This window comes from Melanerpes formicivorus, unplaced genomic scaffold (assembly GCF_026170545.1).
Source record: "Melanerpes formicivorus ecotype bairdi unplaced genomic scaffold, bMelFor1.0.p_v2 SCAF_18, whole genome shotgun sequence".
Lineage (NCBI taxonomy): Eukaryota > Metazoa > Chordata > Aves > Piciformes > Picidae > Melanerpes > Melanerpes formicivorus.
In genome coordinates, this window is record NW_027142370.1 from 8091880 (window position 1) to 8115949 (window position 24070).

The 24070-nt window shown below is 42.2% G+C and overlaps 1 protein-coding gene across 1 annotated transcript in view; it reads right to left on the reverse strand.

Moving 5' to 3' along the window:
- The window catches only part of CUNH4orf50 (chromosome unknown C4orf50 homolog), a 67301-nt gene that overhangs the window by 39257 nt on the left and 3974 nt on the right, over positions 1-24070 (reverse strand). Inside the window, exons 3-10 of the mRNA XM_068149501.1 lie at positions 21474-23666; positions 19891-19992; positions 19426-19572; positions 16054-16230; positions 12258-12314; positions 11697-11879; positions 3374-3616; positions 1616-2023 (exon numbers count right to left, since the gene is read on the reverse strand). Of these exons, the coding sequence (XP_068005602.1) occupies positions 1637-2023; positions 3374-3616; positions 11697-11879; positions 12258-12314; positions 16054-16230; positions 19426-19572; positions 19891-19992; positions 21474-23666 (3489 nt within the window). The 3' untranslated portion in view covers positions 1616-1636. The remainder of the gene's footprint in view (positions 1-1615; positions 2024-3373; positions 3617-11696; positions 11880-12257; positions 12315-16053; positions 16231-19425; positions 19573-19890; positions 19993-21473; positions 23667-24070) is intronic.

Sequence of the window (24070 nt, forward strand, 5' to 3'; positions counted from 1 at the left end):
AAGCTCCAGAAAAAAAATTGTATACAAGTGCTAATTCTTAAAGCATCATTTTATCAATACAAAACTTGCCATGTTAAACATTTACAAGTAGGTTTTGCACATCAAAATACTTTAGCTCCAGCTGATGGCTGGGTATGAGGTATATCTGTCTCCAGAATTGTTGGCCAAGCGTTAGGAAGAAGAGAAAGCAGAAGCCCAGAAGCTCACTGTTGTTTCCTCTGCGTATAGCACTCCAGAACATCACTTCCAGGGGCTATTTTCATTGGTAGCTGGTGTTGGATAAAGATCAGTTCAGTTACTGCTGTAAATAATTCCATTACTATATCACTGAACAAATGATGACTAATTGCCCACAACAAAGTGCGAGTGTGTGCATTAATATTTCATCCAAACCAGCCTTTTTCCCCCTTTTTCTAAGTTTCTGAAAAGTAGCATCAAAGTAGTAACATACTATGAACCACCCAGGGTAATCAGTGGAGGCAGAGAAAAAAAAGCACAGGAATGATACCACATCTTACCATGTGTTAAAAATACCCTTTTCTAATGGGAGTGATTAAAAGTAAAGATGCCAGGGAGATGTGAATAATGAAGGTTTTCCAAAAGGTATTAACTCTGCAGGATCCCAGTAAAAATCAGTGTTCTGGAGACTTTCCACCCATGCTCAGTTAAACTTCCCAGAATGAACCAGTGTTACTGCACACACACCTCCACAGACACATTCTTCCCTCCTCCTTCCCACAACCAGGATCCATTAAAGGTTCATGCAGCCCAGGCTACAGCTATTTCTGAGCCAGGCTGGGAGGATGCATGCACTGTCACAGCTGTGCCAGGCAGGTGGCCTGGAACCACAGTCACTTTTCCCTGCTGTGTATGCAGGGGTTTGGCAGCACCAGTTGCATTCTGGATCATCCATCCCTGGAACTCAGATGTTAGTTCTGCTCATGATGCACAAGCGGTCACCTGAAGAGAGTGGTCAGGAATGTGCCCAGTAAAACTACTCAAATTAAGGTGAATTTTGTTATTCAAAAGGAGCAACTGAAGGATGTTATTTTAAAGACCCCCAAAATACATCATCACATTTCAACAACCAATCCCTCCCCTTTGTGACCCAGAAAGCACCACGCTTTGGAGGCACCAGGGCATCCTTCCTCCTTGCAGGAATACATTGAGTATCCTGCTGTGGATCAGCTTAGTGAGAAAAAAGATGACAAAAGTAAACAAAACAAAACCAAACCAAAACAGAAACAACCCCAAGACACTAAAGAAACACTGACAGCAAAACTACTCCCAAATTTCTGTAAAATGGGTTTCTAGGAAGTCCAAAGCTCCAAAAGGAAACAGTCCCACAACAGACATTTCAGAATTTGCCACTGCACACTGAGCCAATGAGTTATAGATAAAATGGTTTAATAGGTTGATTCACAGTCTGATTGCAAAGAAAAACAAATCATAAACAAGTGGTGAAAAGAAAATGGGGAGGCAGCCTAGCTTCTGAGAAATCCATAGGCTTCAGTGACCTCAAATGTTCTAAGAAATTTTGACCACCAAAATATATTCTAGCATTAACAACACACTTATAGCAACAGAAAAAAATCACATTGCTAAGATGCTTTACCTTGTTCTATTTTTGTGGGGTTTATTCTTTCCCGTGCAGCTGATTTCTCCCCACAGGATTTCGACCTTTATTACTCGCTGACAACACGTCTGACAAATAGCTTTTTGCTGTGGTAGCTGAGGTAGAGCCATCTGTTTTTTCTCTAGAGAGCCATGCCTTATTCATAATGGAATTTTTCTGTTTCAATCCCTGGGGAATAGCACCTGCATGCTGATTTCCCACTTGACCCCAAAATACATCATCACATTTCGACAACCGATCCCTCCCCTTCGTGGCCCAGAAAGCACCACGCTCTGGAGGCACCAGGGCATCCTTCCTCCTTGACAGCAGAGGCCAAGGAGCTTCCTCGTGCATCATGGGCAAGTAGCAGTCGGCCTTTGGATTTGAGAGAGAGACAGCTGAAGGTACCTGAAGAGAAAAGAAGAGAAGAAAATATAATCTTGGATGTCCCAGTGTATTTCTCTATGATATGATTGAGACAAGTCTCAAGCTGCGCCAGGGGAAGTTTAGGCTCAAGGTGAGGAGAAAGTTCTGCACAGAAAGAGTTATTAGCCATTGGAATGTGCTGCCCAGGGAGGTGGTGGAGTCACCATCCCTGGAGGTGTTCTAAAAAGGATTGGACATGGCACATTAAGCCATGATTTAGTTAGTCTTGAGGGGTTGGGTGATAGGTTGGACTTGATGATCTCTGAGGTCTTTTCCAACCCTATTGATTCTATGATTCTATACGTGGACACACACTCTGTGTGTTGTGGCTGATTTCAGCTGTAGATTCCCACTGCAGGTTTGTGTCACACTCTCATTCACGTTAAATTAAAGATGATGTACATGAAGAAACCAACCCTCAGTTTACCAAGTTGAGGTCAATCACAGAACCACTTACATTCTGCTCTCCATAATAATTTTCTTTTACAACAATATTTCCATGGGTCTTTTTTAATAGGTGACTATGATATAGAAATTGACCAAGAAGCTAGATCTGACCTGCCACATGTGTGTCCTGGATTAAATAACATGTTACTAGGATTCTGAGTCTCCATTTCATCCTATAAAATATTTGTGAACTAAAAGGAGACTTCAAGATTTTCTCCACCCCACAAACACACTGTTAATGCCAAAAGCAGAAATGCTCTTACTTGTTTTATTACATTTATTTTAACCCAAGATTATGAAGGAAATTCAGTAGAGTAATTTTTGTAGCCACTCTAACTGACTGGCTTCAGTCACTGCATACTTGAATTTTGTTTCCATGCAATCATGGAGAGGTTGGGCTGTGTCAGAGAGGGTGAAATCTCCTGCATGTTTAGTTTAGCAGCAGACTGTCACAAATGCAATTGCAATTGATCAGCTCTGTTCCTAACAGGATTCCTGCAGTTAATGGAAATTACTATAAAGAGCTTCAGGGCACAGGAATAATTGGATCAGTAAAAAAAAACGTAGGACAAGATCAACATAACAACTTTTATTTTGAAGCATCTAGCAATTTTCAAAGGTAGTCTTACCAGAGAGTACATCATGATGAAATAAAAACCTTTTAATTATTTTCACAAACCCCAAGCCATTCCTAAACAATGGGGATGAAAACACAGAAAGACATGAAGTATTTATGGCCCTCAGCTCGTTTAAACTAACAATCAACTCTGCATCTCTGGAAGCAATCATTCTATATCTCTATATCACTCTATTTAATCTCTAAAATGGCTGCCAAGGATAATAAATATCACTACTGGCAACATAATGAGAAAATTTTTTACTGACCTGGCAAATTTTGTGATGGTTTTGACTTAGCTCTCGATGCAAGGCTGTGATCCTCTCTGGGCTTGTTAACTTAACAGCAGAAGCAGCAGACACGTTCGGAGTGATGCAAGAAGCGTGGATGCTAGCTACCTCTTGCTGAGAGTTTGCAGGTATTGACCCAGTCATCCCATCCACTTTGACATATGACTCATGATCCTCTGGCTGTCCACTGGCCTGTGAAAAGCCTGTGGAAGAAGGCAGCACCTACAGGAGAAAATGCCACTTTAAGAAATTCAAGCCAGATGATGTCTCCCAGTGCTGTTTATTTTGGATTAGTTAGCAGCCACTGGGGTGAATTCATGACAATTAAATGTAATTAAATTACATTGCCCAAAACAGGAAACAAGGTAATATGCATTCCTGCATCTGCCTAAAAAGGAATTTATCAAATCTTCCCAAAGTGAAAGAAGAAAAAAGCTTTAACTGCAGCCAAAGTTGCATGTGGATATTAAGGAAACCTAGATGAAAAAGAAAAGAACCTAATTATTTTTACAACTGCTAATGGTAGATCTCCTCTCAAAGAATCTCAAAATTCCTTGCACTATTCTTTCACACAAATATTATCTCACTCTGCACTGCACAAGTTCAGGTTTGTCCACCTGCAAATGCTCAAGAAAGATACCTTGGATACACTTCAAAAGAATGTTAGTTCCACTGCATGAACTCCTATACAGCCCTCCCTATTATGAATCAAAATAATGTTACAGTATCACAATATAACTTAGGTTGGAAAGGACCTCGAGGATCATCGAGTCCAACCTATCAACACAGACCCCATGACTAGACCATGGCACCAAGTGCCTCGTCCAATCCCCTCTTGAACACCTCCAGGGTCAATGACTCAACCACCTCCTTGGGCAACCCGTTCCAATGCCGAATGACTCGCTCGGTGAAGAACTTCCTCCTCACCTCGAGTCTAAACCTCCCCTGGCACAGCTTGAGACTGTGTCCCCTTGTTCTGGTGCTGGTTGCCTGGGAGAAGAGGCCAACCCCTTCCTGGCTACAACCACCTTTCAGGTAGTTGTAGAGGGCAATGAGGTCACCCCTGAGCCTCCTCTTCTCCAGGATAAACAATCCCATATTAATTAAATGGAGCTGATTTCACCTCCAAATCAACCCTAGCACCACAAAAAAACAACAAACCATTCTTCTTCTTCTTGACTATTTTCACTGAACTGGAGCCAAATTTAGAGAGAAACTGCAGTTGTTTAATCATGAACCTTTTCATAACAGTTTCAAACAGGAAAAGAAGTTCTTGAACGTAAATGAATATCACAGGGCAGGGCAGGAGCATTTTTTTGTCCAAATACAAATTCATTAAAGCTTTTTTTCTTTTCCTCCCTTGCAATTGCACAGAAAAACAAATTTAAGATTGTTAACAGTTTCAGCTTTGAGGTTGTTCTTTGGTTTTATTTTTTTTTCTTTTCAAGGTTTATTTATTTGTCTCCAAAATTAATTCTTTTGACTACTAGCTGTCACATTTAGCCTGGAGAAGAGGAGGCTCAGGGGAGGCCTTATTGCTCTCTACAGCTACCTGAAGGGAGGTTGTAGCCAAGAGGGGGTTGGTCTCTTCTCCTAGGCAACCAGCACCAGAACATGAGGACACAGTCTCAAGCTGTGCCAGGGGAAGTTTAGGCTCAAGGTGAGGAGAAAGTTCTTCCCAGAGAGAGTCATTAGGCATTGGAATGTGCTGCCCAGGGAGATGGTGGAGTCATCATCCCTGGAGGTGTTCAAGAGGGGATTGGACGTGGCACTTGGTGCCATGGTTTAGTCGTGAGGTCTGTGGCAACAGGTTGGACTTGATGATCTTTGTAGTCTCTTCCAACCTTGCTGATTCTGTGATTATTGTCATTAGTTATCTTGCAAAAGCTCCAGAAATGCAAATCCTAGAGATATACCAGCTCAGGAATGGTTAATTAAAACAAAACACAGATTACTTTGACTTTTTTTGTTTTTTCCTCTGTACATCTTTAATAAGCATTAGCTGCATCACTTGTGCCTATTAAATAAAGAAATAAATAATGGGATTCTGAAATGTCATAGGGGTGTAAGATTGCTCTGAAGTGACCTCAAAACAGATCTTCTGGTCTTGACTTCCTACAATGAGTGGAGGGAACCAACACTGGTGAATACTGGTCATTGACTCCATTTGTGTACCTGTCTGGTCAGCTGAGACACTCTCCAGGAGTAGCTCCCACCTGGATCATTTACTTCAGGCAGAACATAAGGTCAGGGAGCGTGATGGTGACGTCCAAGAATTAAAGGACATCTCATACTGACTGACTTTGGGCACATCATTTAGGTTGCTGCTCCTCCCTAAAAGACTTTCTGATTGCAGAGGATCTGTGACACTGGATACAGTATTTATTTAGGCAGGGTGGCATGAATCCCAAATCATATTCTAGCATCACAGGCATAGATCAGTTGGAAAGACTCACATTTAGTTGTTCCCCTATAAACGCAAAAGCAGCTTCAGAAGTCCTTGGTTTCTCACTAAGGTTATAAGTGCAGTATCTCTCTCCAGCTCTCACAAAAAATGCTGGCTGGCTGAAAGCAGTGGAAGGGTTACAAAGGGCAGCCTTGAAATGATGTGAGGCATGAAGAGACTGGATCAAAAATTATTTGATGATAATTTCCTCACTACAGGAAGCACAGTTAGAGGCATCCCTGGTGATAGATGAGAGTCAGCAGGAGCAGAACAAGTTCTGGAGCTCAGTGACCCATGCAAAGGCACATCACTGTCCTCCTCGCAGGCAGGAGAGCTGGTAATCTACCAGACAATACAGAGCACCAAATCAAAGCTCTGACACTGGCACATCTCATTTCTGGAAGAATAACCTCCTTACAGGCTCTTTCCTTCCCTTTAGCTGTTCAACCCACACTCTTTTGCCTCTTGGAATTACTTATCTCTAATGCTGCCAAAGCAGAGAAACACAGTAGAAAGGTGGGTTAATACAAACCCTGACGAGTGAAGCTGCTACTCCACCAACCAAGTTTTCACAGTATGTCCATCAAACACAATTTTACTTTAAAAAGGCATTAATCTGGAGCATGTACCAGCTCCTCAGCCACCACACAGTCTTGAGTTACATAACTAACTGTTTGTACAGTGAGTAATTATCGAAGAGCTCTATCAGTTATTTCCCTGGAAAGGCCTTAACTGGTTTTAATCCATATTTTATACCCTTCAATATTTTTAATCATCTCTCTGAAGGTCAAAAATAACATCTCTCTGGGCAGTGGATTTTACCCTTTTAAAAAAGAACTACTAAATAACAGCCACCTTTACCTCTCTTTCATCTCCTTGGAATCACGATAATTTAATGATCATATTTTCTTTAATGTCAAAATTAAGCTTCTTCCTGCAAAAAACTTTGTCCCTTGATCTTGATCAGCATTGTCCCTAAAAGGCTAAAAGCCCATGGTTAAATTTGTTCTCCCCTCTGAGAGTGATGCTCATCCAACCAAAGAATATCTCCTCCTGCCTCCCTTCACAACTACAGGAGTCCAACTTCTACAGCTCTTCTCACCTTATCTAAAGCAGATATGTAAATCAGGCAGGATACCTCCTTTTATCTGTCTCTTGTAGCTATGACAATAAATAGATAACCTGCCATGGATGTGATTGCCTGAAGTTCAGACATCAAATGTGAAATGTATCTCATCATCAGCGCCAGAAAAAGCTTCTGTTTTCACCAGCCACACACAAATCATTTTAAGGAAAGCATTATTTCAGGCCTGTTCCCTTCAAATGTGATTCATGGGAGAGCAGTAAGTAGGTTCTTGCAAAGAAATGGGTAGAAATAGGAAACAAACAAACCAACCAACAAATCACAACAAAAAACTCCCAACAAAACCACATTCTACCAAAAAGTATCTCAGAGGAAATCCCCTGACAAAGGAGGATGTTGAGTACATTTATTCCTATTCTTTAAAAAAAATGATTCACTACACTGGACATATTCCCTGCCTGGAGGTTTTTATCCTTGAGGTTTAAGATGACTCCATGAAAAGCAATAAAAAGCACTACAATTTATCCCTACATTCCTTGCACAAATTCCCTCTCAGCCCTGAGAAATGAGGGCAGATAGCCATAATGGTTTCAGATCCAGTCTGGAAAGAATACATAAAATACATCATCAAGTCAAATCCTTCCAGTGCAGAGAAACTGAAGTGAATGAGAATGGAAGCATTATCCACCACAGCCATCAGTCACCTGAAGAGGCTGCAGTTTCAGTCATCTGAGGGGAAAAAAAAATTAACATAGAATAGAATCATAGAATCACAGAATCAGCCAGGTTGGAAGAGACCTCCAAGGTCAGCCAGTCCAACCTACCACCTAGCCCTATCCAATCAACTAGACCATGGCACTAAATGACTCATCCAGTCTTTTCTTGAAGATCTCCAGGGGCAGTGACTCCACCACCTCCCTGGGCAGCACATACCAATGGCAAATCTCTCTCTGTGAAGGACTTCTTCCTAATATCCAGCCTGAACCTCCCCTGGCACAACTTGAGACTGTGTCCTCTTGTTCTGGTGCTGGTTGCCTGGGAGAAGAGACCAACCCCCACCTGACTACAACCTCCCTTCAGGTAGTTGTAGGCATCAATGAGGTCTTCCCTGAGCCTCCTTTTCTCAAGGCTAAACAACCCCAGCTCCCTAAGCCTCTCCTCATAGGACTTGTGTTCCAGGCCCCTCAACCAGTTTTGTCACCCTTCTCTGGACATGTTCCAGTACCTCAACATTTCCCTTGAATTGAGTGGCCCAGAACTGGACACAGTACTCGAGGTGTGGCAATACTCCTATTTCTCCACACACACCCTGGAGAGAAAAGGTCCCAAAATACTGCACAGCTGCACCAGCTGGGATATGTCCTTGTGAAAGGCAAGGCAAGCTCACTTGGTCCTCTGTATGGTTCTCCAACATACCAAAAGCACTATGGGGACAGCCTAATGTTCAAGCCAGTCAAACTGGGTAAAGCCTGTTTCTGAAATTGCATGTTGACACCTAAATTCAGGAAAATATAGTGGAGCCTCTTTTTTCACATTCCCTATCAGTTACCTGGAACATCTTCTCTTGCTTCCCCCTACTACCACCCCAAGAAAAGCAGATGTTGCAAAGCCCAGTCCCAACCCTTTATTTTTTGCTAGCTATTCAGTGAATATGACTGGCTAACATCAGCTGATGAATGCTGTCCTGTGTCCTTTCCACTGGGAAAGGCAGAAAAACAATAACTGTTAATAATGTACATGAATTAATTCCACAACAGCAAGAAGAGAAAGATGAGGCCAAGGCCTTTCCAATTAAAAAAATTCAGTGTCTGAAAGAAGATGATTAAAATGGGACATGACAAAAGGCCAAAAATGACCACATACCCTGCATCTGACATTGGGCATGTGAATCCCAGCTATGGCACTGTGCCGAGTGCCACATGTACCAGCTGGAGGCAGCCCTTGTCCCTGGGATGTGTCCTCTTCAGACACATGCTTTTCATTTTCCAAACACAAAGTCAGACAAAGCTTGAATTATATCTGTTGCCCAGATTTATCATCACTTCACTCTGAGGAGCTCTAAAGGTTTCTCAGTTTAAGTCTTTTAAAAGTAAAATGTATCACCAAGGCATGGAAATGAACTTCATGCTTCCCACAATTTCAGGTCTGTGTGGGACATATGTTGCCATTCCTCTGGCTGCCCAAAAGGTTGGGTTTTCTCTGAAAAACTGAGGCAACTTTTCTTCACCATCCTGCACACCACCTTTGCTTTCTCTACAGTGACACACAGTAAGAGGAGTTTTCTCTGGATGAAGACAGAATTTAAAGATCCCTTCCCTGTTAATGCCAAATGTTTATTATGGCAAATACACCAATCTGAAATGAAATTCCTCAAAACAAATTACAAGTAAAGAGCTTCCTGGTGTACAGTTTTATGGTGAGGAAAAGTAATTTAAAACTTAGTACTCTTTGCAGGGACTTGAATATTAAGAGAAGGGAAACTGGCTTTCTTTTACTGCAAGTATATATCTGCCCTCAGTGAAAAACACAGGGCTGCCACAAAAAAAAAAAATAGAAGACTAGACTAGACTAGAATAGACCAGACCAGGTTGGAAGAGACCTTCGAGATCATCATGTTCAACCTATCATCCAACACTATCTAATCAACTAAACCATGGCACCAAGCACCCCATCCAGTCTCTTCCTAAACACCTCCAGTGATGGTGACTACACCACCTCCCTGGGCAGCACATTCCAATGACCAATCACTCTCTCTATGAAGAATTTCTTCCTAACATCCAGCCCAAACCTCCCCTGCACAGCTTGATTTTGTGTCATGTTGTTCTGGTGCTGGTTGCTTGGGAGAAGAGACTAACCCCCACCTGGCTACAACCTTCCTTCAGGTCTCCCTTGAGCCTCCTCTTCTCCAGGCTAAGCAACCCCAGCTCCCTCAGCCTCTCCTCATAGGGCTTGTGCTCCAAACCCCTCTCCAGCTTCGTTGCCCTTCTCTGGACACGTTCATGAGACACTACATGAGTTAAACAACTCGTATTTCTCACTCAAAAAGTATTAGAATGTAACACCAGGATGTGAAAATAATAAAGAATGGCAAAGCTGAGAATGCATGCTGCTCTGCTCAGCTGAACTGATTGGAAGTCTTGAGTTGGTGGCAAGTCAGCACAATAAAGCCATTGGGACAACAGCCATTTATTGTGCCCAAGAATAGTCTCACATGCTGACAGTGAAGTGTGAGGAGAAGCTCCAAAGATGATTAGGTTTGCATCACATTGTCTCTGTGTTTCAGTATTTTAATTGGGATGAGCATTAGGAAGAAAATACTTCTGGCAAAGAGAAGGGAATGGCCAACTATCCTTTGTGTCCAGAATGAGCAAAGAACTGAAGTTCCCTTTTGTCTTTAAGCATGAGTAACATCTTGATGCCCAGAAGCTCTCTACAGAAGTCGGAGCTTCCTAGCACACAGCTAGGGCAGACCAATCCAATCCAATCTACATTTAATTTCACATAGAGATAAGGGGGAAAAAAAATAAAGACGTTCTCAAAAGAATTTTGAAACCTATCTTCTTCTGAGAACTAGACACAAAGGTTGGGGTTTTTAAAAAGAATTATAAAAGGCCAGACACAGATTTGAATCCAGGGCAACAAAGCTGGTGAGAGGTTTGGAGCACAAGCCCTGTGAGGAGAAGATGAGGGAGCTGGGGTTGCTTAGCCTGGAGACGAGGAGGCTCAGGGCAGACCATATTGCTGTCTACAACTACCTGAAAGGATGTTGTAGCCAGGTGAGTGTTGGTCTCTTCTCCCAGGCAACCAGCACCAGAACAAGAGGACACAGCCTCAAGCTGCACCAGGGGAGGTTCAGGCTGGATGTTAGGAAGAAGTTCTTCATAGAAAGAGTGATTGGCCATTGGAATGGGCTGCCCAGAGAGGTGCTGGAGTCACCATCATTGGAGATGTTTAGGAAGAAACTGGATGGGGCACTTGGTGCCATGGTTTAGTTGATTAGATGGTGTTGGGTGATAGGTTGGACTTGATGATCTCAAAGGTCTCTCCCAACCTGGTTTATTCTATTCTATTCTAAAAAAAGCTGGAAGTGAAAGCTGGGCATAACCCTGGAATCTTAGATGTGAGTTGCAACAAGACTAAGAGTCAAAATGCAAAAAGTGAATCCTCAGAGATGGAAGGTCAATTCAGTTTAACGTGTCTACAGAATTCAAGATGGGATTTTACAAACCAAAGGAATGCATCACATAAGAAAAAAAAAAAAAAAAAGACTAGTTTGTATTTCTTTATTTTAACAACTATTTATTAAATTAGGAGTAGTGACTCCTGAAAATTTTGTCAACAAAATGTTTTCGGTTGGAAAACTGATCCATAGAAAACTAAATGTTTCATGGGAACAAGCAGATCTGCCTTCCTCATTCATTCAGAAATCTCAGATGATGCATTGTGCAGGAAGAAAATTGAAATTTAAAGTGAAATGGAATAATATGTGCTGCATTATTCACTAGGATACCCTGTCAAAATATTAGGAGGGAGCTGAAGTACTTTGTGATAAGGTCCAGAACATTTAAACCTTGACCAAAACATCATGAAAACAGTCAACTCCACTGACTTGTCTGAAGCAATATTAATATTAAGTTGTGAAATCTACTCTTCAGCTACACATTGAGTCTTACTAAAAGCTTAAAAAAGCCCAAACAACAAACTAAACCAAAAATCACTGACAGTACAATAGAGGAAACGGGAGGATCTTACAAAGAAGTGTAAACACTTACCTCTTGATCACACATTGGTGTAAAAACAGCACTGTACTCTGCCAGGGCAACATCGTTCATCAAGTTTTTCACCTCTTCATCAAAAGCAGAGTTAATAATTCCTCTCCTGTGGAATTCTCCATGCATCCTCCTAATGAAGGTGTTCCTTTCCTGGCACTTCCGGGTGAGGCAAGCCAGCTTAGCCTATGCAGCGTGAACACATAGACACTGACCTCAGCTCCTCTTGAGACTGCAAGATTGCATTTTGCTTATGATCTTTCATTTCACATGTTTTGACCCAAAGCTGCAGCTTGCATTCCTATGTTTTCTAGGTGCCCCTGCACCTTGCAACTGCAAGATGTGCACACAGACAAACTGGAAAGAGATGCTGTGTGAGGTCTTTCTTTTGGCAGGTTGAAGAGTAGCCATAGTGATAACATCAACAAGCCCTTGCCTGAAGTTTGGTAGCAAAGGCTAAGCTGGGGGCATCTGCAGAAGGCATGCACACACACAGAGAAGCCTGTGAATAAAGGGACACACCTTTGTGTAGATTTTACATTGGCTCTCAGGAAAATACAGTACCTTCAGAGGAGCTAGTGTCAACTTGGCTTCAGACTTTCTCTTCTGAAGTTCTTTTTCCTGAAAGGTTGAAAAACATTCTGCATTAATTTATTTGAGTCACACTCAGCATCATTGTGTGACTCTGTATCACAAAGATGAAGCAGTGTAAGGAGCTGCTTGTATACAGAGAGACCCTGGCACACAAACACTGCCCTACCAGCATTAACACCAGGCTTATGTATTTTCTGTTTTCATTGCTTTCAGACAGAGTGAGGTTATTTCATCAAAGCAGCATCACGTTAAGGACTTGGTATCTTTCATTATGCACTCATGTTCCCATTTACTCTGTGGATCTTCCAAATGCCTCTGCTCAGAAAGCTTTCTCTTTTCTTATTTATATTATGCTGTAGAATGAGAGAAATGGGAAGGGATTTGCTGCATGCCTATTCCACACCAGGCTCTGGAAAGTGAAGAGCAACATCTTTCTGCTCCCACACAACTGATACGTGCTCTCTCTTAGGAGGTGAACTAGGGTGAGACAGATGACTTAGTCTGTAATTGATGATTAAAAGACTGAATGAGTTGGGGCTGTGCAGTCTGCAGAAGAGAAGGCTCCGAGGTGACCTCATTGTGGCCTTCCAGTATCTGAAGGGGGCCTACAGGAAGGCTGGGGAAGGACTTCTCAGGATCTCAGGTAGCGATAGGACTAGGGGGAATGGAATGAAGCTGGAGGTGGGGAGATTCAGGCTGGATGTGAGGAGGAGGTTCTTCACCATGAGAGTAGTGAAGCCCTGGAATGGGTTGTCCAGGGAGGTGGTCGGGGCCCCATCCCTGGAGGTGTTTAAGCCCAGGCTGGATGAGGCTCTGTCCAGCCTGATCTAGTGTGGGGTGTCCCTGCCCATGGCAGGGGGGTTGGAACTGGATGATCCTTGTGGTCCCTTCCAACCCTGAATGATACTATGATACTATGAAATCTGCATTCTGATTATGCAGAAAAATACTAACAATATCTTGCCAGGCAAAATCCATTGCTGTTGTGAATCAATACAGTATTATTTTGCAATAATATACAAATTCCATTGCATTTATTTTGCATGATAATGTGTATTTCTATAAAGCCTGCAGTAAATATATTATGTGCATCAGAAAAGGATTCTCTTTATGAGAATTCTGTTATGCTGAAAGAGGTTACAAAGTCTTCAGCCATTAACTTTTGGGCTTGGGAAGAAACAGTGTAGATAGGGCATGAAAGACAAGTATTTACATTGCAGGAGCTCTGGGGGAACAAAGGAAAAGCTGGCAGCAGGTCCCTGCCCTGGTGACACTCAATTCTTGATGAGGCTTGGAGCAAAGCATTCTGCTGACAAAACAGAATTAAGAGTTGCCCATTTATAAGTTGCCCATTTATATGGCTAGCACGTCTCACCCTTTACTCACCTACCAGCTGATATGCACCATCCATCACTACAAACACCAGACTACATGACAATTTCATTTCATCATGACTATTCTGCTAAAAGGCATCCTAATGAATGCCTGGGAAAAGCCACTAATCCTCCGTCCAGGGGTGGTTTAAAGCATATCACAGAACATGAGAAGGCTGGGGGGGGAGGGAATGCAAACCAGACACACTGAATAAAAACAACCTGCAACAAACAAACCAACCCCACAAAATCAACCAAAAAAACCCCAACAAACCCAACCCACCACCACCAAAAAAAATCCAAACCAAACACCAACAAAACCCAAACCCCAGAACTGTGTAACAGGTGGGTTTATCATGGAGGAAATGGGATGAAATTTGCACCAAATAGGAAAAAAAATAACCTCTTGTATTTCAGAGAAGAGACAGAGGATAAACATGTTCTATACATTGTATCAGGATATGAGGAATACTATTGAGCAAACACCATTTATTGGTTGTTCCAGATTTTGTTGGGCAGCTCCAATTTGGCTGACATTGTAACCACCATTCTTCTGGGAAAAATAGTTTCCAAAGAAATAGGAAACAAAAACTAAGGTAATAAAGTCTTAGGAGGAATTTGTTTCCACTTAAGAGTTTAGTAGCTTTAGTCACACTGGTAGCTCTGATGTCAGGCGACTAGGCAGCAGCTTTGCTAATGTTACAGTATCACAGTATAACTTAGGTTGGAAAGGACCTCAAGGATCATCGAGTCCAACCTATCAACACAGACCCCATGACTAGACCATGGCACCAAGTGCCACATCCAATCTCCTCTTGAATGCCTCCAGGGTCGATGACTCAACCACCTCCCTGGGCAACCCGTTCCAATGACGAATGACTCGCTCGGTGAAGAACTTCCTCTGCACCTCGAGTCTAAACCTCCCCTGGCACAGCTTGAGACTGTGTCCCCTTGTTCTGGTGCTGGTTGCCTGGGAGAAGAAACCAACCCCTTCCTGGCTACAACCACCTTTCAGGTAGTTGTAGAGGGCAATGAGGTCACCCCTGTTAATGTCTACCTGCTCTGGATGCCAGCTGAAATGTAATGCACAAGCATAAAAACTGCCCAGGTAACGATACTTGTGTATACCTGGGAGTTCTCACCAGAATAACCATCAATTAATGGAAAAAAAAACAAACCAAACATCTAACTGGAAATCTGTTAATAGAACTCTTAATGTAGAATTGGCAGGGCTCATTGATAGGGCTTTAAACTAGATTTAAAGGGGGAAGGGGTTAATAGTCTCCTGCTGGCTGGTGACAAACAGAGGGGCAGCTCACCAGCAGTAGAGAGAAGGAGAGCTGGTAAGGGCTCTCAACTTGCTACCCTGAGGCAAGCCACGAATGATCCACCAGGACATTCTGTGGAAACCGAGGGGATTTGTCACAAGAGGAGGACAGGGCCAGCCCAGCTGAAGTGCTTCTATGCTAATGCACGCAGCTTGGGCAATAAACAGGATGAGTTAAGTGCCACTGTGCTGCTGGGATGCCACGACATAGTGGCTGTTACTGAAACTTGGTGGGATGAATCCCATGACTGGGATGTAGGCATAGATGGGTATAAACTCTTTAGGAAGGACAGGCAGGGAAGGAGAGGAGGAGGTGTTGCCCTGGGTTGTCCAGGGAGGTGGTCGAGGCCCCGTCCCTGGGGGTGTTTAAGGGCAGGCTGGATGAGGCTCTGTCCAGCCTGATCTAGTGTGGGGTGTCCCTGCCCATGGCAGGGGGGTTGGAACTAGATGATCCTTGTGGTCCCTTCCAACCCTGAATGAAACTATGAAACTATGAAACTATGAAACTTCAGATGCTGGACCAAAACTCATTAGAAAGAAACTTTAAAATTCTAATGCTAGCTCAACCATGTTTTGTCATCTGATATAGTGCAACAAGAGAGTTGGGAGTGTTAAAAGTCCTGACAATTCAAGTCTGTAAAAAAACAAAACAAAACAAAACAAAACCCAATCAAACAACCCCCCCCTCCCCCAAAACAAAACAAATACCCCCAAACCAAACAAAAAACCCCAACCAAACAAAAAAAAACCACCAACCACAAAGAAAGTCCCCCACATGTTATTTGCATTCCAGTATGGGGATCATAGCAGAGACTGGCAGCAAATTGTACTATAGTCTGTCATCTTTCCATAGCATGGACCACTCAGGTACTTTATATCTTTTCCTTATTTCTCAGTAGCCAAGGGTATTTTAATGTGCCTGGAAACCATTTAATTATCCTCAGACTCATTTCCCAGGAAAGAAGACTATTTCAGGTCTTTCCTTTGAGAAGAAAGGGGTAGAATCTGAAGCCTAAGTTCGCGTTTGCCCACCCACTTCAGCACACAGAAAGCAGCTTTATTGTACCTTTTCACACAGCTGAGCCCGAAGGAGTCCCACTTCATTCTGCAAGTCATGAAACTGGTTTTGTAATGCAGCCTGGTCCCTGAGCTGGGCTTTCAAGGTCAGCACTTGCTGATGCAATCTCTTACTAGCCATTTCATTCTCCTCTATTTCTTGGGCATCTTTCACCGTGTACATGGGCTGGAGGGCAAACACACAGATGTTCAAATTAGATACACAAAATAATAAAGGTATTCTCAGTCATGTTTTTGGAGCACAAAGCTTCTCAATCAATATGGACACCTTGCATGTAAAAAGAAATAAATAAGTAAAGCTGATATAAAATGTATGACTACAAGCCTTCATAAACATTTCAGCAGTAATGTTTTGCACTAATCTTGAAATGTTTTAGGAGCAAGAAGTCCTTCATCCCCCATGAGAACAGGTGTAGGACTGGGATTTCACAATACTCCTTAAAGGCAAGCATTGTATTACAGTCACTTTATATCTGGGACACTGAAAGATGAGGTGACCAACCTCTGGTCACACAGGAAGGCTGGGGAAGGACTTCTCAGGATCTCAGGTAGTGATAGAACTAGGGGGAATGGAATGAAGCTGGAGGTGGGGAGATTCAGGCTGGATGTGAGGAGGAGGTTCTTCACCATGAGAGTGGTGAAACCCTGGAATGGGTTGTCCAGGGAGGTGGTCGAGGCCCCGTCCCTGGAGGTGTTTAAGCCCAGGCTGGATGAGGCTGTGGCCAGCCTGATCTAGTGTGGGGTGTCCCTGCCCATGGCAGGGGGGTTGGAACTAGGTGATCCTTGTGGTCCCTTCCAACCCTGACTGATACTATGATAGTCCCCAGTCTCCTGCTGCAGCTGCTATATAATATGCCTCTTGGTTTCTCCTGCATATATTTATCTCACACAGCAAATTCCACTTTCCCAGTTATAGTTTTGGTTTGGAAGATTATTCATAAAACTGCTTAGATTTTAAGTGTAAATGTCAAAAATGTTTCAAAAGGTCAGCTCCCAGAAGTGACACTGCCAGATTAAATGGATAGGTTAAGAATGGAGGAAACCTGAGGATGAAGAAAGTCTTGTGAAAACCATTTCTGCTGTTGTAAATTTATATTAAAACAAAGAAACAATAAACAACTGAGTTGACACACAGAGCTGCTCAAGATTTCTGATAACACATTGTATAAGCAAGTCTAAAAGATGAAGCATTTCTGTGATTCAGTGAAAACAACACCTAGTCAGACCATTGATATACTGTGGTAAACCCACATAACCTCCTGACAAAACACATAGGAGGATGGTTTGATTTTAATGGCTATTCACATTGATACAACCAAGACAGGAGGTGATGAGCACTAACTTGAACATAGGAAGTTCCATCTAAACATGAGGAGGAATTTCTTTACTTTGAGGGTGACTGAGCACTGGAACAGACTGCCCATTGAGGTGGTGGAGTCTCCATCTCTGGAGTCATTCAAAACCTGGCTGGATGCATTCCTGGGCAGCCTGATCTAGGTAAACCTGGTCTGGCAGGGAAGCTGGACTACATGATCTCCAGAGGTCCCTTCCAACAGCTATCATTCTGTGAAGGACTAATATTCAGCTGTGATGGAAAACAATACAGTTAAATTCTCCCTGGATTCCTGACAGCCTTTCCAGTTTTGCAAGTCTTGGTGACTGCAACACACTGAAAGCACAGTTTCATAGAAAACAGCAAACTGAAGTGATTGATCACATCACTCTGCTTGCAACCCATCACTGCAACACAGATAACACCAGAAATAGGACATTTTCATACTGTTCTTTCTAGGGGAGCAAGTGCTCGATGTGCAACATTCCAGCTTTGTACCAAACTTTCTGGCTCCCTCTTGTGTTGAAAGAAAAGAACAATAACAACTATTGGACACATCCAAATTGATTAGATGAGGGTTGCAGTGACAAAAGCCCGAGGACGAGTCTGAGACATGGTATTTTCCTCATCTTTTTATTTCCCACACAAAAAGTAGGTTAAATGAAAAATGGAAAGACTCCCTGACTGAAGATGCTTAGTGGAATATGAGGTGGGGAAGTAGAAAAATTTCTCTCTGTTTTCAAACTTCAAGAAGTTATTTCCTCTTGCATTTTGCTCACCTGCTAGCAGTTTTCTGTAGTTGTAAAGCACAAGAGAGGCATGCAAGGTTTATTTGTATCATAGTATCATTCAGGGTTGGAAGGGACCACAAGGATCATCTAGTTCCAACCCCCCTGCCATAGGCAGGGACGCCCCACACTAGATCAGGCTGGCCAGAGCCTCAGCCAGCCTGCTCTTAAACACCTCCAGGGATGGGGCCTCAACCACCTCCCTGGACAACCCATTCCAGGGTTTCACCACTCTCATGGTGAAGAACCTCCTCCTCACATCTAGCCTGAATCACTTCATCAGATGTCCCAGTTAACAGCAACATGGCTTGTGTAGCCAGGCTCCAGAGGGTGAAAGACCCAGCAGCTGTGACTGAGAAATTACCAAAGGATAACTAAGTCTAAAATGCAGCATTTAAATGCACCATATTCTTGTAAAATCTGGCAAGTTTTCTAGTCTTTAAAGTTGGTGCCTTAGCTCTCTTTTATTTGCAGTGAATAATGTCATGCCAGTCTTTTGGAGCCTCAGCAGAAAGCAGTGATCCCTGGGCACTGGGGGTTGTAGAACAGAAAATATGTACAAAGCACTAAAAGACACACTCAAAAAACATCATCTCTCAAAAGTAAAATAGTGATAGAAAGATTTCCTGGGTTTTGGGGATACATGCCTGACCTTCACACGCTGGTTACAGACTTTGACTCCCCATTAATCCACATCACCTGTTCACTGGCAGTGGAACTTGGTCTACAAAGTGCCTAGCATCATAGTTTCATTTTGTCTGGGCCACATCTAGGAAATTTGGGCTAGAAGGCAGAAAGGTCAAACACTAAAAAAAATGGGGACTCCTCCAACACCTTTCATTGAGACCACTTGGAAATACATACCTCAGAAAATGACAGGCTAAAGTGAGCAGGACAAGAGCCCTCCTGAAAACAGTTCAAGTGTCTATAATGCTCATGCAGAGCCCAGACTTCAGACTATCCTGTAGACAGTCTGCCTGCATAATCATAGAATCACAAAATGCTTTGGGTTGGAAGGCACCTTTAGAAGTCTCCAGTCCAACCCCCTTGTAGTGAGCCAGGACATCTTTAACTAGATTGGGTTAATAACTGTTGCTTGCTTTCACATTTGTATCTCCAGTAGCTCTAAGTGCTCTGTACTTGCTTCAAGGATATTGCCAAGAACAATAATGGGTGTCTCTGCATCCAAACCAAATTCTCTTAAGGAATATACCTTTCTCTACTCCATTTACCTACATACCATTAATTTGGAGTGCTGCTTTCCAAGCTTTTTGTTCCCAGCCTCTTGTTTAAGATGGTCTAATTCTGAGAGAGCCTGTGTCAAATGAGTTTTGACTTCTTCATATCTTGTTTCAGCAAAGCCAAGTTCTCTGTACCACTTCTGGGCCTAATGAGAAGTGTGAAAAAAACCCCAAACACCAGAATTACTCAGTGTAAACAGTCTAGTAGTGGTGCCATTTTTCAATACCAGCTTACAACCACAGACTTGAGTCTAATCTCCATATCACAAGTTTTAAATTGCTTCAAATTGATTAGAATAAAAGGAATTGCACAGTAGACTACAATCTTATGAGAAGAAATGACTGAGACTCTTCAAGTAACTCTTAGAAGCTCTCAGCAGATCAGACACCTCCCTGGTTTGCAAATGTAGAAAGAAGGACAGCCATGTAAATAAATACAGAACTACATCAGAACAGGAAGTTACCTCTTTTTTTGATTGTTCCAATTCCTTTTCCCGTATTTTCAGTTCCTCTTTTACCTTTTCGACTTGTTCTTTCATCACACTGCATCTTTCAGACATGCTGCCCTGGATACACAACAGAAAGATGTGACTCCTCTCACCCATAGAAAATGGCACACAGGTATTCACAGAACACCACACATTTCCCCCCCTGAATTACTAAAAACATTTCCAGTAACCCAAGCTATCAGAGATAAATCTTTCCCTGTTGATTTTTCTCACTGAGGTAACAATTCTGCTTCTACAAGGACAGAGTGTTCTCCAGAGAAATTCACTGTGGATTCATGACTACAGGGTAAAGCCATGGATGACAGATTCACTATAAGCAAAGATCCTGTATTTAGGTGTACGTCTCAAAAATCAACACACTGAAAAATAGAGACCCTATCAGAATAAAAATCAGTAAGTGAACCAGGCACAGATCCAGGCTGGGTGCAGAGTGTGTTCAGTGTAGCTCTGAAGAAAGACTTGGGTGTATTGATTGATAAGAAGCTCACCATGAGCTCATGCAGCCCAGAAGGCAAATCGTGCGCTGGGCTGCACCAAGAAGAGTGTGGCCAGCAGGTCAAGAGAGGGGATTCTGCCCCTTTACTCTGCTCTTGTGAGATCCCACCTCAAATCCTGCATCCAGTTGCGGTGTCCCCAGCATAAGAAGCTCACAGAGCTGTTGGAGTGAGCCCAGAGGAAGGCTACAAAGATGATCCAAGGGCTGGAGCACCTCTGATATGAGGATAGGCTGAGTGAGCTGGGGTTCAGCCTAGAGAAAGCTTCACAGGGACCTTAGAGCTGCTTTCCAATAACTGAAGTGACTCCACAGGAAGTCTAGAGAAGAACTTTTCATAAGGGTGTCTAGCAGTGGGACAAGGGGGAATGGTTTTCAGCTGTGGGATGGTAGGTTTAGACTGATCTTAGGAAGAAGTTCTTCAGTTAAAAGGTGGTGAAACTCTGGAATATGGTGCCCAGGGAGGTTGTGGATGCCTCCTTCCTGGGAGTGTTCAAGGCTGGGTTGAATGAGGCCTTGAGCAGTCAGATCTAGTTGAGAGGTGTCCCTGTCCATGGTGGGGAGGTTGGAGTAGATGATCTCTAAGGTCTCTTCCAACCTAAGCCATTCTAAGATTCTATGAGTCTATAAACATAAATGTATTTTCAGTAAGGCATGGTTGCTTCACAACTCTGAATGCTTCACCGTCATAACAAATGGTTGTGGAAATTAATTTGCTCTACCAGAAGCTCTTACAATAAGAGCTATCTTGCAATAAGATAACTGATTATAACAGTTCCTGAATAATGCAATCTTTATTATTTTAAAGTGTGTAGCTTGTGGTATTGATTTAAAATTCTCTAATACAGCATACAGGAAAAAAAATGGCTCTGGCATTTTGCTCTCTGTTTCAAAGTTAAAATTAGCAATTCAGATCTCCAGCACATAGGAGATGACGACATTTTCTACATTACAAAGTTCATTTAGCTTTGTCCTACAAATGACATTCATATCTCCCCCTCTCTTTAGAAGATCCTGCTTGATAGTAACAAGAAATGCTATTTACCTCTTTTCTTGTGAAATAGCTTGAAGGGTCTGTAATGAGAATTTCTTCAGTCTGAGTTCCACTACATGCTGTTCCAATGCTCTTTGGGTTGAGACCATGTTGTTGGCTTTCTTTTAGTTTTACTGTCTTTCCCTCTGTTCCCCAACTTTTCTCTTTCCCCAGCTCTTCATAGCTGAAGCCCAAGGAAGACATAAGCTCTTTCAATTTGTTATTTTCTAAGATACAGTTTGCATTTGCTTTCTGAGATGCATCAAGCTGTTCTGAAGTTTCTTTCTTGATTCTGGCCATTTCTCTTTTCATAGCATCTTTTTCCTCCTGTAAATCAGAAATAGTTTGATGACAGCTGGTTTTGCATTCTTGAAGTTCTGAAACCAGGGCCTTGTATTTGTCCTGTTCACACTTGACCTCTGCCAAACATCTCAATAAATTTTCTTTTTCACCTTCTAAGAGAGATATTCTTTGTATATTTCCCTCTCTCTCTTGTATTAATTCATTATATCTTGCCACATAATTCTCCTTGTCTTGTAATAATTTAGCTATTTCTTCAAAGCATTTATTTCTTTCTTCTTTCAGGTCAGAAAGCAGCTGGAAATATCTCATCTTCCTTCCATACAGGGATACAACACTCTTGGGAAGTTTATTTGATGCAATTGTCAATGAGTCTCTCTCAGAATTCCTATTTTTCTCTTCAACACATGCTAGGGTCTTAGAGAAGGTTTCAACAGCAAATGTTCCTGGGCTCATGGTATTTTCTTCTGATAAGTTATTATAGCATCCACCACCAACTTCTCTCTCATTCAGTAAGTTTTGGAATGAAACAACATTAGCTTCATCTATTGCTAAAATGTATTGAATATATGCATCCATCTCCTCTTCCAGTGCACACATCATCTGAGCATATCTCTCATTCTCTTCTTGTAACACACAGATTTTTTTGGAGTAATTTTCATTCTCCTGCACCAGTAGAAATATCCTCTGAGAACACACAGCCACCATTTTTTCCAGTTCACTACCAGCTTCCAGTGGGGACGGATGACAGAAGCGCTCATAAGAAGTGCTCCCTGACAGCAGCATTTTGGTTAAGCACACAGTCCTCTCCCCTCTAGAAGACACTAAGTTCAGCAGATAGCCCTCTTCCTCTGACCAAAACAATCTAGGAGAGCATGTATATTGGATGTTCTCAGCAGTTATTTTTTTACTTGAGTCATTCTTCTCATTTGATTCACAGAGTTTCAGGCTTTGCTCAGAATTTTTTTCTTTCAGACCAATATTGCTGCAAGAGTTTGCTTGGCAAGCTGGTTTCTGAGGTTGCTCTCCTTTCTCCTCCATTTTGACAATGTCTTCTCCACTATATACCCTATTCACATCAGAAATGTAAATTCCTGAGACGTTTCCTTCTTTCTCCTTTAGTTTAGGGCTACTTCCAAAATGCTTCTTAAAGGCTTTAAAATGGACAGGTAAGTTTTGCACATCCTGTGGGCTACCTAGATTGGTTTTGGCTACCATTCCTTGATTCCCAGGCCTAGTCAGTTCAGTTTTATTTAACAATTCAGAACTTTCCTCAGGAAGACAGGCTGCCTGTTGTGGTTGGGCTTTCTCACTCTGTATTTCTTCTCCTTCAGCTCTCCCTTTAAAGATTTTTTGGTGATGCTTTCCATCATCAACAATTTTATCAGGACATTTATTTTCACTTACGCTTTTTGGCAGAATTTTCTTGTTTTCCCAACATTGTTCCACATTGCATTTCTCTAGAGATGATGTGAAAATTTCAGTCACAGTGCAAGGCATATTTCCATGACCAAGTGCAAAAGTCTTGTCAGAAAATCCTCCTTCTGCAACAAGGCAGAGACCATCACTGCAAAGAGTGGTATTTTCCTCACTTAAATCCAGACTCACTTCCTTCACTGTGGTGACAGCTGATATATGGTAGCTTTCAGGTTCAAACAAAGTAAGTTGGAGTTTCTTTATCATTAAATCTTCAGCCACAGAAACAGGGAATGTCTTTGCTGGTAGATTTACAGGTTGATCTGTCAAGAGAAACAAGTTTTCTTCATCTGTGGTTTCCATAGTTGCCTCATCACTAGCTAACTTAGAGCAAGGGAGAAGCAGTCTTGGTGCACAATAATTTGGAGTACATCTGAACAACGGGGGATTATCTTGTTGAGTACCTGTTCTCTTTGTTCCAATGGTGACCTGGCAATAGCAAAAGAGAAATCATAGAATCAACAAGGTTGGAAAAGACCCCAAAGATCATCAAGTCCTGTTTCAAACTGAAATATATAAGCTAAGATATATTACTTTGTGCTGGTAATCATATTTTTTTCCACTTTTTCCATAAAACACTTGATTACAGACAGATGAGAAAAGAATATTTCCATATAAAGAGTGTCCACATTATTTAAAGAGTTGCAATGGCAGTAATGATACCAATAAGGACAAATGCACACCTGCATTCACCTTGAGTAACATCTTTAGTAGCTATGATTTAAAGCTACTTTTATATTCATCTTTAAATATACCAGCTCTTCCTTTTGTCTCAAAATACAGAGACAGAGAAAGCTACACAAAATGATGAGGAAAATACAGTGTTTGACAGC